Below are 18,046 nucleotides of genomic sequence, written 5' to 3'. Positions count from 1 at the left end.
TTCTGTGCAAAGTGAGTTTGAACCATTAAAGGTGTGTTGGTGAGAAAGGAGCTGAACTCTTGCCTCTTCATACCACAGCATCTAGTACTTATTAACATGTGTTCCGAGTACGGCCCCTGAGATATTTTGTGGACCGTTGCCCAAGCACAGGGTTGCCACATGCCACTGATTTCCATCCAAGCAGTTTTTTTTCCTACCGGTATGACTGAAGTGATACGCACATAAAGCAACAGCAAATGAAATAAGGTGCATTCGGATTGCACACAAGGGGCTGGATTCTCCGGTCACGTCTTTCTCGGATTATCACTTTCGCTTGTCAATGGGACTTCCCATTGAAAACAACCCACTCTGCCACGAAACCCACTGGTGGGTGTGCACTGCCAGCAGGAAAACTGAATCCCGACGACCGGAGAACCAACATTGACGGGAGAGCCGTGCACTCCCTCTGCATCCAAAGTGTAAATATTTATTTTGTTTTTACCATTTGAAGTTGATAATTCTATGAATATATAAATTATTGAGCATTTTTTCTAAAGTATGAAAAATTCAGCATGTGTTAAATGTATTGAATCATAATGGGGTCATGGTTAGTGAACAAGCCTGATTTCAATCTTCTGGCCCACTGAGATGGAGGAGGGTCACTCATGTGGCTCACTCATTAGCCTAGGTTGTCCATCATTACTTTGTCACAAGGAAGGACAACATTAAAATGAAGACTTGTCTTTAGCTACTTAATCACATTATTTATATTTGGAATGAATAGATGTGCACCTTTTTATAGCCTTGGTATGTTTCAAAGTAATTTCGCAAACAAAGTGTTCCTTTTGAAGTATTTTTTCGGCCAAAATGGATAACCTTCCACTTATCCACGTTAAACGCCAGCTGCCAAATTTTGGCCAAATCTCCTAGCCTATCCACATCTGTCTGTAAAATCTGTATCTCCTCTTTACTGCCTGCTTTCCCACCTATTTTAGTATCATCTGCAAATGTTGCTATGTTACACTCTGTCCCTGCTTGCAGATCATTTATATAGATTGCAAACGGGTGAGCTCTGAGGACTCAACCCTGCGGCACCCCGTTAGTTACAGTTCGCCAGCCGGAGCCATTCAACCCAACCCTCTGCTTTCTGTCAGTCAGCCAATCCTCTATCCAATCTAGTATTCTACCTCCAATCTCACTTTATGGTCAAGCTTTTATGTGGCACCTTGTCAAACGCCTTCCGGAAGCCTAGATCGACCACAACCACAGGTTCTCCATTATCCACCTTGCTGGTTCCGTTCTCAAAGAACACAAGCAAGCTTGTCAAGCATGACTTACCCTTCATAAAACCATGTTGACAATGGTGGATTGAGCTTTGTATTTCCAAATGTTCAGTAATCTCCTCAATGATTGATTCTAGCAACTTCCCCACCACAGAGGTCAAACCTTTTGCCTCTCTCCCTTTTTGAATACACATTAGCCTGTTTACAATCCAGCAGAACCTTTCTAGAATTCCAGGAATTTTGAAGTATCATAATTAATGCATCCACTATCTCTGCTGCCATTTCCTTTAATAACATAGGGTGCAAGCCATCAGCTCCCAGAGTCTTATCCGCCTCCTTTAGTCCCATCAGTTTATTCAATACCTTCTCCCTGGTGATGGTTATTGCATTAAGTTACTCTGCATTAACTGCAGTTCTTGGAAAAATTTTATTATCCTCTACCGTGATGATAGAGGCAGAATATTGGTTCAGTGCCTCTGCCATCTGTGTTCCCCATTATTACCTCACCAGTATCATCTTCTAAAGAGCCAACAATTACTTTAGCTATTCTCTTCCCCTTTATAGACTCATAGAAACTCTTGTATCAGTGTTATGTTTTCTGCTAGTTTCCTTTTGTAGTTAATCTTAGTCATGTTCCTCAATAACCCTCCTTTGAGCCCAGTCTACTTGAGTCAACTCTTTCCTCAGGTCTGTATAGTTACCTCTGCCCAACATCAAAACTCAGGTCTGACACTGTCTCCTCTCGCTCAATCAGAATTTGAAATTCTAGCATGCTGTGAACACTCCTTCCAAGAGGACCCTTAACGACAAGACTATTTATCAATCCTTCTTCATTACCTAACACTAAATCTAAAATAGCCTGTTCCCTGGTTGGCTCCATAACATTTGCTCTAAGAAGCAATCCCTCATACACTCTGAAATCTCCCTCGAGGCTACCCTTGCCAATTTGATTAATCCAGTCAATATGCATGTTAAAATCACCCATGATTACTGTTGTGCCCCTCTCACAAGCCTTCATTATTTCTTGGTTTATACTATGCCCCACTTTGGAAGTATTGCTTGGGGGCCTGTAAATTAATCCTTCCAAGGAGTTTTTTCCCTGGTTTTTTATATCCACCCAGATCGATTCAATATCTTGGCCCTTAGTGCCAATGTAATTTGTTAATGATATCATCTTTAGCCAATAAAGCAGATCCACCTCCTGTTCCATCCTGTCTATCCTTTCGGAATTCTGAGTACCCTTGGACATTTAACTCCCAGTCCCGGTCCTCCTACAACCATGTTTCAGTGATCCCCACCAATTCCTATCCATTTGTGCCGTCAGCTCATTGACCTTATTCCGAATACTGTGTGCATTTAGGTACAAGGTTTTTAAATTTGTCCTATTGATTTGTCTTTCCCTTGCAAGATTTCCGTGTACACTTCGCTCTTCACACAATCTCACCTCCTTCATTAATCTCTGATAACCCTCATCCCCAACTTTTACTCCCCCAGTCACCTTACATTTTAATTCGTTACGTTTTCTTACCCCTCTGTAGTCGTTAGATTAGCCCTGCCTATTCATTCTATTAACCTCTATCATCTCCTCATATGCTGGCCTACTGCTCTGGTTCCCATTTTACCCTCCCCAACTCCCCATTTGCTAGTTTAAAGTCCTTGTGACCACCTTATTTGTCATTTCCGCTAGAACACTGATCCCAGATCGGTTTAGGTGGAGACCGTCCCAATGGTACAGATCCATCCTGTCGCAATACCAGCCAGTGCCCCATGAAATGGGACTCCTCTTTCCCAAGCCAGTCCTTTAGCCACACGTTTACTTCCCTAATTTTCTCATTCCAATTTGCACGTGACTCGGGTAGTAATCCAGAGACAATAACCCCAACTCTCTTGGCGGCGAGAACATTGAGCCAAAACGAACAGTCAAACTCACTATATTAGGATTAATATTTCACAGTGTAGTGCACCAGCACAGAGCAGCGAGAATCCAATACAGTGCAAAACAAAAATACTGTCATTCAGCCCATCTCAACTCGTCCTAACAAAAAGATTCTCAAAGGTCTCCAGCATCCAAACATTTTGTTAACGGTTCCAGGGTTTTTGATTCCAATTTCCGACGCAGAAATCTGTTCCATCTGCTGATCACTTGGAGATGCGCCAATGAAATTCCTGGATTTGCTTTCCTAGCTGCTATGAATCCATGGCCAGGATTTTACTGTGCGGATCCACCCACCAGCTGGGATGTCTGGGGCAATCCAATGCAAAACTGGATTTTATGGTCCTCAGACAATTAGTTGCCTGCAGCCATGGCCTCCGCTTCTCTAAAGCACGATATCCCACCTTCATTGATCTGGATTGGCATTGAGATCTGTTGCAAGTGCAGGGGTGGGTCTTCCAAAGGAAGTGGCCCTTTGAGGTGTTATTCATCTGCTTCCTTTAAATTCTGGAATTTGGGGTGGCATGGTGGCGCAGTGGTTAGCACTGCTGCCTCACAGCACCAAGGACCCAGTTCAATCCTGTTCAATCACCCAGGTTCGATTTAGGCTCAGTGGGCTAGACAGCTCGTTTGTGATGCAGAACAAGGCCAGCAGCGCAGGTTCAATTCCCGTACCAGCTGAGAATTCTGACTTCTCCCTCTGTGTACTCGAACAGGCCCCAGAATGTGGTGACAAGGGACTTTTCACAGTAACCTCATTGCAGTATTAATGTAAGCCTACTTTGTGACAGTAAAGATAATTTATTTATTATTTTATTATTGTCCGTGTGGAGTTTGCACATTCTCCCCGCGTCTGCTTGGGTTTGACACCCCACAACACAAAGATGTGCAGGGTAGGTGGATTGGCCACACTAAATTGCCCCGTAATTGGAAAAAATAAGTAAATAAATTACTGAATTTGATTCAAAGAAACTTTGAATGGTCAGAAATAGAATACATAAACGAGTGAGTGTTTTCTGGTGAACCAGGTGGGGGACCAAACTGGGTGTGCCTCCATTTTGCTTGGCCGGATCCAGTTTTAGGTTTATGGGGGGTCCGAGTGGTTGGAGATTAGCCCAGACTTCGTAAACATCATTATACTAGCCTGGTAAGTAGAGTCAAAACCCTTAACCTTTTGGCTGGGATGGGCGTGGGTTCGGGTGTGGTGCCCGGATCTGGGGCAAAATTCTCCGACCCCCAGCAGGGTCGGAGAATCGCCTGGGGCCGCCGAAAATCCTGCCCCTGTCGTGGCAGAGATTCTCCACCACCCGGGAATTGGCGGGGGCGGGAATCTTGCCACTCCGATCGGCGAGGCCCCTGCGGCGATTCTCCGGCCCGTGATGGGCTGAAGTCACGCCGCTGGGAGGCCTCTCCCGCCGCCGAGGTTTGAACCACCTCTGGTGGCGGCGGGATCGGCGGTGCGACTGGGCCCCCGGGGTCCTGGGGGGGGGGGGGGTGCGGGGCGATTGGATCCTGGGGGGTGCCCCCATGGTGGCCAGGCCCACGATCGGGGCCCCCCTATCAGGGGGAGGGCCAGTGCCCTGGGCGCACTCTTTCTCCTCCGCCGCCGCCATGGCGGAAGAGAAACCCACAGCGCGCATGCGCCGGTGGTGACGTCAGCAGCAGCGCATGCGCCGACCGGCGAAAGGCTTTCGGCCAGCCCCGCTGCCGGGCGGCAGGCCTGAAAGGCCGCTGGCGCCGGTTTTTGCGGCAGTCGACATGGTGCCAACCGCTCCGGCGCGGGCCTAGCCCCCAAAGGTGCGGAGAATTCCGCACCTTTGGGGAGGCCCGACCCCGGAGTGGTTGGCGCTACTCCCCTACGCCAGGACCCCCCCCCCCCCCCCCCCCCCCCCCGTCCCGCCAGGTAGGGGAGAATCCCGCCCCTGGTGTGTCTCTCTCTTGTGGGGACCATTAATTGGATTCTGTTCGGGTTGGTTTTTGGAGCGGGTGTGCAGCTGGATTGGGGGCTTGCCCCTCTCCACATGAGCTCTGGCTCTGCTAAAGTAATAAAAAAAAAAAAGTAGAGTCAAGACCAACCTGCAACGGTGGGATAACCATCGCCTGTCCTTGGCAGGCAGCACCCAGTCGATCAAAGTGAACATTCTGCCACAATTTTAGTCTCTGCCAGTTTTTCTTCCTTTTTTTAAAAAATGTTCTTATTCTCCATTTTCACATTTTCCTTCAAAATTTACACCCCAACAACAAGCAGTAAACGGTAACAGATACAAAGTCAATACCCTTAATATCAACAATGATCCCATCCTCTCACCGCCCCAATCAATGGCCCACCTGTCAATATATGCATCAAATAAAACAAACCCACCCATGGTGGAAAAAAAACAAAGGCGAAAAGAGAAAGGAGTCCGGAATCGCCCATGGTCACCATTAACCTAGAGCCCCCCCACCCCCCACCCACAACGACACTCAATGCCATCCAACCTCCAAAAGAGTACCGTAAATGACACCAAGAGTTGTAAACCCCCCTCCTCCCCAACTCCTCCCCTCCACTTCCTCTTGTAGTTTTCCTTCCTATATCTTTTTTTTTAAGGAGGGTCGAAAGGTTGATATCTTCCTTCATATGAGAGGGCAAGGCCCCGAGGATTTGTGGGGCAGTCGTTCAAAGGGATAGGCAGTCAGGGGGACTTGCGTTACCAAACCTGATATTTTATTAATGGACAGCGAATACACAAAGTGTTGGATCGATGTAGTGATCCGGGGACTACATGGGTGTAAATAGAATCGAGGTCATGTACGGGGTCTGGTCTAGGGGCATTAGTGACAGCCTCGTTTCCTTTCTCAGTGATACAGTATTCGTCAAATCCAGTGGTTGTTTCCACTTTGAAAATATGGAGACAATTCCAGTAACATTTTAAATTGGGGTCAGTATCGAAGCTGGCTTCCATCTGTGTTAACCATCTGTTACAGATGAGATGCCACATTCAAGGGGTGGGAAGGGAAGATACTGGAGAGACTAGACAATTTGTTCCTAGACAGGTGGCTTGCCAGTCTAGAGGAATTGATGGAAAGGTTTGGGCTCTCGGGTTCAAATTAATTCAAAAACCTCCAAGTTCACAACTTTGCGAGACGGACTTTTCCAACATTCCTCGTGGCGCCATCAGCATCTCTAATGGACAGGGTCCTTTCGTTCGCGGGGTCGGAGGAAAGGGGCACTGCCGGTATCTGTGGATGGATTTTGTCAGAAGATTCAGTATCAGTGCAGGGGGTTAAGGCTAGGTGGGACGAGGAGTTGGGACCCAATTGGATGATGAGGTGTGGAGTGAGGCATTCGCAGGGTGATCTCCACATCCTTATGCGCGAGGCTTGGTTTAATCCAACTTAAGGTAGGTTTTAGGACGCACTTGACTGAGTCCAAAATGAGTCATTTCTTTTTAAAGGTGGAGGTCAGATGCGAGTGTTGTTCAGGAGGCTCGACTAACCACACACACGTGATCTGGTCCTGTCCCAAGCTTGTGGGTTTCTGGGTCCCCTTCTTCGGCATATCAGCAATTCTGAAGATTGAGCTGGAGCCCTGTCCTTTAGTGGCCATATTTGGGGTCTCAGACTCACTGGAGCTGCAGACAGGCAGGACCGATGTCCTGGTCTTTGCCTCGCTGACTGCCCGGAGGAGAGTATTGCTGGGGTGGAGGTCTCCATCTCCATCCAGTGGCTTGTTGTGGCTGGGGATTCTGATGGAGTTTTTACACTTTAAAGTTAAGTACACCATGAGGGGAGCAATCGAGGGGTTCTACCGGAGATGACAGCCTTCTGTTGTTTATTTCAAGGAATTGGTCACTGTTAGTTGTTCTGGGGGAGGGGGATTTAAGTTTTGCGAGGAGCTGTTCTATTTTTCTGTTTTTTATGGTCAATATATGTAAATTTGCTTATTTTTTCTATTTTGTATTTTATAAATTGAAAAACGTGAATAAAAAATATGTACTTTTTAAAAAGAAAAAGAGACTACATACAAAGATCGCTCCTACTTAGCAAGCGACATCTATTCATCAATAACCTGCTCATGGGTAGCCAGTTGGGTTGGCAGAACCACCCAGCGTTTAACCTCTTAGAGGATTGATCAAAGGATGAGGGAAAGAGCTGAGTGCCAGAGTAACTGCCCTCAATGAGGTATTTGAGGGTGATACCAAGGAGCCCTAGCATAACTAAGTCCACCCGCTGGATTTATAGTTTCCAAACAGGAAATGGTTGTTGGTGTTAGAGGCTCACCGTCACACTCCAAATGTTGGAGTTCTACAAGGAAGTGTTCTTGGCCCAACCAACTTCTATCATAATGCAGGAGTGGGGCTCTGGCTGATGATTTCAGTGTTCAGTTTCATTCCCCAATAATAGAGCGATCCATGCTGACAGTCCTCACAGTTGCGGAAGAGGATAATACACAAGACATTCCAGGGAAATTAATAATGAATAAAGGATTGGAACTCACTAAAATAGAACGGAATAAGAAAAAGTAATGGCACTAAAGACTAACAAATCCCCAGGATCTCACAGTTTGCACCTTCAGAGGATTTAAAGGAAGTAGCTGTGGAAATTACAAATACTTTATTCATAATCTGTCAACTTGATTCATGAATTCTCCCTTTACATTACAATATTACAAATGTAACTGCAACATTTAAAAAAGGTTTGATACCCCAATCAGGAAATTACACTCCAGTTAGGCCAAACCATTGTATGTTTAAACATCTGCTTTCTCTGCAGAACAGGACAAGCAACTGAGACACTGAAGGAGAAGGACTCTTGAGTAGGTTAATTTCCTCTCTCTCTCCTTCCAACTTGCAAGTTGAACCCTGTCTGCTGATTTCAGCTGTTGTCTCCAGAAGAACAGGTACATGGTTTGTCTACAGCTTTAAACCATCTCAACACCAAAAGCAGCAGGTCCACTGGGTTCAGCCTGAAGCCAGCTGAATCACCAACCTTCAAGAGCCATATAGAACATAGAACAGTACAGCACAGAACAGGCCCTTCAACCCTCGATGTTGTGCCGAGCAATGATCACCCTACTCAAACCCACATATCCACCCTATACCCGTAACCCAACAACCCCACCCCCCCTTAACCTTACTTTTTAGGACACTACGGGCAATTTAGCATGGCCAATCCACCTAAACCGCACATCTTTGGACTGTGGGAGGAAACCGGAGCACCCGAAGGAAACCCACGGACACACGGGGAGGACGTGCAGACTCCGCACAGACAGTGACCCAGCCGGGAACTGAACCTGGGACCCTGGAGCTGTGAAGCATTTATGCTAACCACCATGCTACCGTGCTGCCCATTTATACCTTTAATTTTACTTAGTCTATCCTCCCCACTCTGAATCTGTGCACATGTGAACATTGAGTGTATGCGCGCAAGTGAAAGTTGCTGCATTTTTGAAACTATTGTTATGTAAATCTGGTTAAGCAAAATAAAAGCTATTCTCTTTTCTTTAAAGTAAAGAAAACCTGTCTGATGGTGTCTTTTATGATCATGGCCTGTAAAACACTCACCAAACTGGCAAAAAATCAATTTTTTAAAAAAACCTTCTGCTGTTAAGCAAGGAGAGGGAAAAGTGGGCAGGCATTCCACCCCCCCTCATCTGATCGTAACAAGGAGAGAATGTCTAACAACTTAGAGAGAGGTGAGCGGATTAGAGAGAACCAACATGGATTTGTGAAAGATAGGTTATGTCTAACAAACCTAGCTGAATCTTTTGAGGAAGTGACTGAAGTAACAGAGGGGAATGTCTGAGTGTATTTTATATGGGCTCCCAGAAGGCTTTTGATAAAGTTTTACATAACAGACTAAGAGTTAAAATAAAAGCTCACGGAATAGAAGGAAAGTTATTGACCTGACTAGGAAATTGTTTAGGTGACAGAAAATAGGAAGTTGGGATAATGAGTATGCAAATTGGAACTAATGGTCCTCCACAAGGATCTGTGCTTTATTTAATGTCTTGGCTAAAATTATAGAGACCCATATATTTGCTGATGACACACACATGTGTGGTATAATATGTCATATAAAAATTACAATAAAGCATTGTAATATTAATAATAATCTTTATTAATGTCACAAGTAGGCTTACATTAACACTGCAATGAAGTTACTGTGAAAATCCCCTAGTCGCCACACGCCGGCGCCTGTTCGGGTACACAGAGGGAGAATTCAAAATGTCCAATTCAACTAACAAGCACATCTTTTGGGACATGTGGGAGGAAACTGGAACACCCGTGAGGAAACCCACATAGACAGTGGGATAACGTGCAGACTCCGCACATACAGTGACATAAGTCAGGAATCGAACTCGGGACCCTGGCACTGTGAAGCACCAGTGTTAACCACTGGCTACTGTGGCACATTGATAGATCAAGTAAGTAGGCATAAATTTAGCATCTAGATTTTACTGCAGGTAAGCGCAAGGCCATCAATTATTGACCTAAAAATCTAGATCTGAATATTTTTTAAACGGTGAAAGGCTAGAAACAGTGGAGGCTGCAACACAATGTCGGGGTTCATGTGGACAGGTCACTAAAACACTTTGCTCTGTTACAAAAAATAATCAAAAAGGATAATGGAATATTAGTCTTTCTATTCAGAGGGCTGGAATTTGAGGTGAGGTTTTGCTACACCAAGCCTGATCATGCCACATCTGGAATATTGTGCAGAACTGTAGCTACAGCAGCTTAACCTCAAGAAAGACTCCACTTCCTCTCCACCATTCATCATTATCTAGCGCTGAATGAATTCTGCCAAAGGCGTTCTACAACTATGTGAGAATGGGTTTCGGTTAACTCCTCTCTGATGCTCTTGAGAAAGACCTGCAGTTTACTTGGCAACTTCCTCTGAATGCCTGGAACATTGCTAGGGAATTAGCAACAGAAAACAATATCCAACATTTTTTATCAAATTATTTTAATATAAAATGTTAACGTGGTGTAAGTTGTAACATTGAGTTAATGTACCTGACTGTGGATGTATCTCAATCCTTGAAGCATTTCCTTAATGATCTTCAAAGAGCATTTGCAGTTGGAGCATGTGTGGCAGTGATTTTCTATCCACTTTTCAAGTGTCATCTTGCAAAAATCCATCTGAATTAGGCGCCGATGAAAAATATTCAGGGAAAAAAAGTCAAAATCATATTTTTATTTGAATCAGAGATGGCACAACTTCTGATTCTACATAAAAGGTAAAAGTTGGAAATACACGGCTGTAAGTAAAAAAGGAACAATTTATCAAAGTCTTGGAACAACATTCAGCTATTGGTCGTCAAAGTCTTGCAAGATTTCTACACAAAGCCTTTCACACAGACAGAAAATCCAGAGAAACATTAGATTAGGCTCCTTACCTTAATGAAAAGAAACCTAAGCTTCTTCAAATGTTCTTCATCAGAGCGCTTTAGATAATTCTGGTAAAATAAGACAGCAAATCATTAACCATGAAATAAATTCCCTGAGCAGTTTTAACAGTTCAAATGTTGATATGCAACAATTGGGAATTGCAGTCGGCCATTTCCACCCTAGCCAAATAATTGAAAAGCGCCACTAATACTTGTACCAGAATGTCAGATACTGTTTTCCATTCAGTTGGACTTTTGTTGATTGAAAACCTCAATTTTGGCCTGCAAAATATCATCAACACATCCTCCAAATCGCTTCCCTGAACACATATTATCCAAAGCACATCACGCTGAACTGCACACTTAACTGACTTAACTTCACAAAACCACATTTCTTATTTTTTAAGCAAATCAAACTACCTAATAAAACAGTGTTCATTTGTGTGACAGATTATATTCTTATATTCATGCATCAAATTTGACTTTGACCAATCAATTAAATCCACTAACACCTTGTCACGTTGACCCCAAGCATGAATTTGTCTTGTGGTTTGCCAAGAAACGTAGCAACGGGGGCAGCACAGTAGCTAGCACTGCTGCCTCACAGCACTGCGGACCCGGGTTCAATCCCGGCCCCGGTCACTGTCCGTGTGGAGTTTGCATATGCTCAGGTGTCTGCTTGGATCTCAACCCCACAACGCAAATAAGTGCAGGGTAGGTGGATTAGCCACGCTAAATTGGATAAAGAAGAATTGGGTACTCTAAATTTAAAAAAAAGAAATGTAGTAACACCTTTGATTTGAAAATCACTACAATTATTTAATTCAATTCACATTTCATTTTCTATTGGCCAACTGTGTAGCTCATTGTGATTTAATGAGGGATTAGCAATGTCAGATAGCGTTCTTACGCATTTTAATTAATCATGTTAATCACTTAATAGTGTACTACTCAACAACGTCAATGCGATGTGATTAATTTGCTACAGTATTCCCCATCCAATTTTGCTTCTTCATTCTAATGTTCCATTCTACATTTGCCAGCAGCCCTCTGGAACTTTGTCTAAGTGGGTATTCTTCAATTGTGAATCGCAGTAGCAAGTGCCAAAAAGCTAAATGATTGACAGAGCACTCCATCTGTGCCCGGTCTGTTTTCACAGGAGATCCCTACATCTGCATTTCCTGCTAGAGATCTCTGTACAGTGATCGCAAGCAGAAATTCTCACTCACCGAGCCTGGAGGCACAGGGATTCGTGTAGTTTTTCTGCTTTGTAGACAACAGTAATCAAACACAAGACAAGGTGCAAGAGCTCAAAATGATGCTGCCTAGAGAGAGGCCATTTGTTCCATCATGTCCATGCTCGCTTTTTAAAAGAGCTCGCCAATTAGTTATATTGCCCTGTTCATTCCCCATAGTTCCACAAATGTTTCCCCTTCAAATATTTATCCAATTCCTTTTTCAAACCTACTTTGAATCTACTTTCTTCGGCCTTTCAGGCAGCGCATCCCAAATCATAACAACTCGCTGTGTAAAAGCAATTCTTCTGATTTCCCCTGTGGTTCTTTTGCCAATTTCCCCTGTGGTTCTTTTGCCGATTAGCTTAATTTTGTGCCTTCTGGTTATTGACCCGACTGCAAGTGGAACAGTTTCTCCTCATCTATGCTATTAAAACCCTTCGCTATTTTGAAATCTATTACATTTTGGAGAGATGATGGATAGTGTAGCAGTAATGCCACTGGTCTAGTCATCCAGAGGCCCAGGCTAATTCCCAGTAAGTTCAAATACCACCCCGGTGGCTGATGGAATTGAAATTCAATTAATAAAACCTGGAAACTGTTGTCGTAAAAACCCATCTAGTTCGCTAATGAATGCTGTTTAGGCAAGGAAATCTGCCATCCTTATTTTGTCTTGCCTTCATGTGACTCCAGATCCAAAGCAGTGTGGTTAACGCCTGGCTCAGTTGAAGGGCAATTTAGGATGGACAACCAATACTGGCCTTGCCAGTGACTCCCACATCCTATGACAGAATTAAGAAATAATGATTGCTCCAGGGAGAACAATTCCAGCTTCTCTAGTCTCTCCGAAAGACAGTAGTCCTTCGTTCCTGGCATCATTCTGTTCTGAACCCTCACCAAGTCTTTCATGTTCTTCATAAAGTGAAGTACCTGGAATTGTTGACACTGGCTGGAATATTCCAGCCATTCCCACCGGCGGTCCCACCGAAAGCGAACCCCCGCTGCGGGCTTCCCATTGGTGGGGAGGGTGCATAAAACGGCAAACCCCGTTGACAGCGTTGCAACCAGAAGGTTCCATCACCGTTCAGTGGCTGGCCACCCCCACCGCCGCAAAATACAAGGGGGAGCTGCAGAAAATCCCACCTACTGGGTAGAGCTTCTTATTTGTGTTTAACCTCTTTCAGAACATGCCACAGGATGGAGGCACCCTTGTGTCCCTACACTGATCATCGATCACTAACGGGCAACTACAGAATTGGGATGAAACACTCACTGCTGTTTCCTGAACTTCACTTAAGCGTTCAGCCTCAGTGCTTCCCATCTTCAATTCCTCGACAACACCTGCAGAAAGTTTGAGTTTTGTAGCTGGAGGTACAGACAATTGATTGTCTGCGATAAAATCAGCGTCTGAAAAAAAATGTTTCAGTGTGAATCGCAAGATCGTGAAGGATTAACGGTGTTTTAATGTTTTTCTTTCCGATCTCCAGCATCTGCAGTATTTTGCTTTTTTTTAGAAAACATTTTATTGAAGCATTTGTAATTTTCACAGTTTAAACACTTTAACATTTCTTAAACAACAGCGCGGGCCAACACACACAAAAAACTTATGAATAACATCCCCTACTACCCCCACCCTATTTCCTAATTATCCGTATATGAAGTTCCCTATCCCGGTCTTACACTACCATACCTCCCATTTTCCTCCCTTCCCTTCCCCGCTCCCCCCTTACTGCTGACATTTAAAAAAAAAAAAAAAATTTAGAGTACCCAATTATTTTTTCCAATTAAGGGGCAATTTAGCATGGCCAATCTACCTATCCTGCACATCTTTGGGTTGTGAGGGTGAAACCCACGCAGACACGGGGAGAATGTGCAAACTCCACACGGACAGTGATCCAGGGTCAGGATTTGAACCCGGGTCCTCAGCGCCGTAGGTAGCAATGCTAACCACTGTGCCACTGTGCTGCCCTTACTGCTGACATTGAAGTCGATGAACAGCTGCCACCTTCGAGCAAACCCCTGAATTGAACCTCTCAAGGCGAACTTGATTTTCTCCAGACTGAGAAACCCTGCAATATCGCTGACCCACACACGTGATTTGGGGGCTCCGAGTCCCTCCAATCCAGCAAAATCTGTCTGCGGGCCACCAGGGAGGAGAAGGTCAGAACAACAGCCTCCCTCCCCCGTTGGGCCCCCAGATCTTTTGATACCCCAAATATTGCCAATTCTGGACTCCGAGTCACCCTCCTTTCCAGGACCTCTGACAAGACGTCTGCAAATCCCTGCCAGAATCCCCTCAACTTCAGACACGCAAAAAATATATTCGCCGGGCTTCTACCACAGCATTTGCCCCAACCCATCTATTACCTCCCAAGCCAAAGTTGTGCTCTCAAATCCTCCACCAACTCCTCATCTAGCCTCAGGAACTCCAGCCATCCCAGAAATCACTTCATCCCCTCTTCCCCGGCTGGGGATTCCAATTTATATAATTTACTGTAAAACTCCCGAAACACATCATTCACCGCCGTCGGATCCAGAACCATCTTCCCCCCTGTATCCCTCACTTTCCGTATCTCTCTCGCCAGCTCCTGTTTCCTCAGCTGTTGCGCTAGCATCCTGCTAGCTTTATTCTCATATTCATAAACCGCCCCCTTTACACTCTTCAGCTATCTCACTGCCTTACCTGTGGGCAGGAGCCCAAATTCTAGCTGAGGTCTCTGACGCTCTTTCATAAACCGGTCCTCCGGAGATTCCGCATACCTCCTATCCACCTGTAAAATTTCACCTACCAGGCTGTCCAACACCGTCTGTTCAGCCTTCTCCTTATGGGCCTAAACTGAGATAAATTCCCACCTGATAACCGCCTTCAATGCCTCCCAAACCACCCCCGCCAAAATCTCACTCGAGTCATTGATGCGTACATATCCCCGAATGGCCTCCTTCACCCGCTCACACACCTCCTCCTCCGCAAGCAGGCCCACATCCAACCTCCATTGCGGGCGCTGGGCCTTTCCTTTGCTAACTTGCAATTCCACCCAGTGCAGGGCGTGGTCTGACACCACTATTGCTGAATACTCAGCATCTACCACCTCAGCCAACAGCGTCTTATCCAGAACAAAAAAGTCTATCCGGGAATATACCTTATGCACACGGGAGTAGAACAAGTATACCTTACTCCGCGGCCTCCCAAATGTCCACGGATTGACCAAACCCCCCACCCCCGCACTCCATCAACTCCCGGAGCTCCTTCGCCATAGCGGATACCTACCCAGACCTCAAACTCAACTGATCCAGCCTTGGATCCAGGACCGTATTGAAATCTCCGCCCATAATCAGTCGATGCGAATCTAGATGCGGGATCTTTCCCAGTACCCATCTCACAAACTCAACATCATCCCAGTTCGGGGCATATATATTTGCCAATACCACAGCCATTCCCTCCAGCTTCCCACCAACCATGACATATCTACCTTCCGGGTCCACTTCTATATTCCTCACCTCGAATGCCTCCCGCTTATTTACCAAGATTGGCACGCCCTTGTTTTAAAGTCTAACCCCAAATGGAACTCCTGTCCAACCCATCCCTTCCTTAACCTAATCTGATCCCCCACCTTCAGATGTGTCTCCTGCAATATGGCCACGTCGGCCTTCAGTCGCCTCAAGTTCGCGAACACACGGGCACTTTTGACTGGCCCATTCAGTCCCCGAACGTTCCATGTGACCAGCCTGGTCGGGGTGGGCACCCCGCCCCCTCCCCTGCCGATCAACCACAACCTCTCCTAAGCCAGTCTTCGGCCCATGTCCCGCACCTCCCCTGGCCCGCCCTCGGGCAACTACCATCATCAACCCTCCTCCACGTTGAAAGTCCCCCCTCCGTCAGCAGTATAATCTCACATCAGTCCCATCTCTGCTGCCATCGAGATGGACTGTTCCTCATGCTCCTCTGCCAGATCATCCATCCTCTGGATCCCCCTGGGCTGCCAGTCTCGTCTCCACGCAGTCAACTACCTCCTTGATCGAGTCCACCGCCCGAGCCAGATCCTCCAAACTTTCCTTCCGCTGCTGGGTGAACTTTCGTTCACGAAGCTCACCAACTGCTCCATCGACCACTGAGCCGGCAAGGCCGGACCCTGCCCGTCTGCTATTCCGCATGCGTTGTCCACTCCTCACTTGCCTCAACCAACTGGTTCACTTCTTTCTGGGCACTTCTAGTCTGCAGCTCCATAAACTAGGGGGTCACTCTCTTCTGCTCTCACCTCTTCACCTTTTTCTTCCAAAACGCCTGCTACAAACCGGCTTAAAGGCCACAAAAAGACCACTATGTGCGGGACCTGCCAAATATGCGACAACTCACTCCATGGCCTCCACCGGAAGTCTGTGTTTAAATTAAGACACCATATTGAAATACACGCTATTTGCTATTAGTCGGAAATTAATTATTTTATTGTTATGACAGATATTCTAATGAATATAAATGTTTTGCTGAACATCTGTATGTAGTTGGTATTTCATGACATTGTGACATCCCAAAGCATGTCACAACCAAATCATTATTTTGGGCTATAATGTAGGAAATGTGACGGCCAATGTGTGTACAGCTGAGTCCCACAAACAGCAATGAAATAAATGATCAAATAATCTGTTTTGGTGATGGTGGTTGAGGGATAAATGTGCCAGGATGCCAGGGATAGCTCCCTCGCTCATCTTTGAATAGTGCCCTGGGATCCTCTGTGTCCACCTGAGAGGGCAGATTTGGTTTAACATCTCACCTGAAAGACGAAGGAAATCAGTCTAAGAATTACAGATGGGCGGCACGGTGGTGCAGTGGTTAGCACTGCTGCCTCACGGCGCCGAGGATCCGTTTTCAATCCCAGCCCCGGATCACTCTACATGTGGAGTTTGCATATTCTCCCCGTGTCTGCGTGGGTCTCACTCCCACAACCCAAAAATGTGTAGTGTAGGTGGATTGGCCACGCTAATTTAGGGGCAGCAAGGTAGCGCAGTGGTTAGCATTGTTGCTTCACGGTGCCAGGGTCCCAGGTTCGATTTCCGGCTTGTGTCACTGTCTGTGTGGAGTCTGCACGTTCTCCCCGTATCTGCGTGGGTTTCCTCCGGGTGTTCCGGTTACCTCCCACAAGTCCCAAAAGACATGCTGTTAGGTAATTTGTAATTTCTCAATTCTCCCTCTGTGTACCCAAACAGGTGACGGAATGTGGCGACTAGGGGCTTTTCACAGTAACTTCATTGCAGTGTTAATGCAAGCCTACTTGTGACGATAAAGATTATTATATGCCCATTAATTTTTTTAAAAAGATTGTAATGATAACACTGACCTTGGCATTCATTTGGGTTGCTGTCTGTCCACTCTACAGAGTTTTCACATGGTGGAGGTGCTGCTGCCAGGATGGCATCGTACGAACTGTCACAAGGATCGCTGTGAGATTGCTCTATCCATTCAACATTCACCGGATGCTCCAGTTCTTCAATCCAAGCATGGTGATAGTGCACAACGTTCCTGTGGTTTAGCTTTGAAAGAATCTTCACCTCAGTCAGGAAGGTGCTTTCAGCACATTTCTTACTGTGTGCAAGGTGGATGCACTTCACTGCATAGGCTTTCTCTTCAAGACTGCGGAATACCTGAGAAAAAGCAACCTAATTGCTGGAGTATATGTACAGAATGACAGATACTTGGATGTAATTAAAAGGCATCGATAGAGGGAACCTCTGATGGTGTTATGTAGGGGGAAGACATGCATGAGGTGGCACCTGCTAGAGTACTGGACTTTTTGCCCTTTTTTTTTTTTAAAGACACAGAATTAATGGGATACGGATTCTATGTAGGTGAAATGCACAGAAAACCCAAAGGAAAAAAAAGCAAGACAGTAGACATTCATCAATAAAATCAGAGGCCTCTCAGAGCTCATGGCAGAAAAAATGGTGGAGGCAGCCTTTTGGGAAGACTGCCACTACACTAACGGCCGAGGTACTTTTGAGTACCTTGCCAAAATAATTCAAGCACTGGCGGGTTGCGTCAGAGAACCTCCACAAATCGATGAAGGAGGCTTTGGCTCCATCCAAATGGCTCTAGAGAGGACCAAGAAAACGGTGAAGGCCCATGGAGCTACGATACACAACACAGAAGTGGCCTTTTCGAGACATAGAGATCAGATTGTCGCACTGTACGTGGAGATGTCTCTGGTCGCTGAAGGCCGAGGTGAATGATTTAGAGAATCGAACTGGGAGG

General features: G+C 45.7%; 1 protein-coding gene across 3 annotated transcripts in view; it reads right to left on the bottom strand.

Annotated features, from left to right (window-relative positions):
* Positions 1-18,046, bottom strand: part of LOC119964853 (eIF-2-alpha kinase GCN2-like) — a 128,806-nt gene that overhangs the window by 91,741 nt on the left and 19,019 nt on the right. For all 3 annotated transcript variants that reach the window (XM_038794912.1, XM_038794914.1, XM_038794913.1), the window contains 4 exons: positions 17,136-17,439; positions 13,076-13,209; positions 10,577-10,636; positions 10,194-10,319 (listed from right to left, as the gene is read on the bottom strand). In XM_038794912.1, coding sequence (XP_038650840.1) covers positions 10,194-10,319; positions 10,577-10,636; positions 13,076-13,209; positions 17,136-17,439 — 624 coding nt within the window. The remainder of the gene's footprint in view (positions 1-10,193; positions 10,320-10,576; positions 10,637-13,075; positions 13,210-17,135; positions 17,440-18,046) is intronic.

This window comes from Scyliorhinus canicula, chromosome 4 (assembly GCF_902713615.1).
Source record: "Scyliorhinus canicula chromosome 4, sScyCan1.1, whole genome shotgun sequence".
NCBI classification, from domain to species: domain Eukaryota; kingdom Metazoa; phylum Chordata; class Chondrichthyes; order Carcharhiniformes; family Scyliorhinidae; genus Scyliorhinus; species Scyliorhinus canicula.
This window is presented reverse-complemented; position numbering and strand designations above follow the sequence as displayed.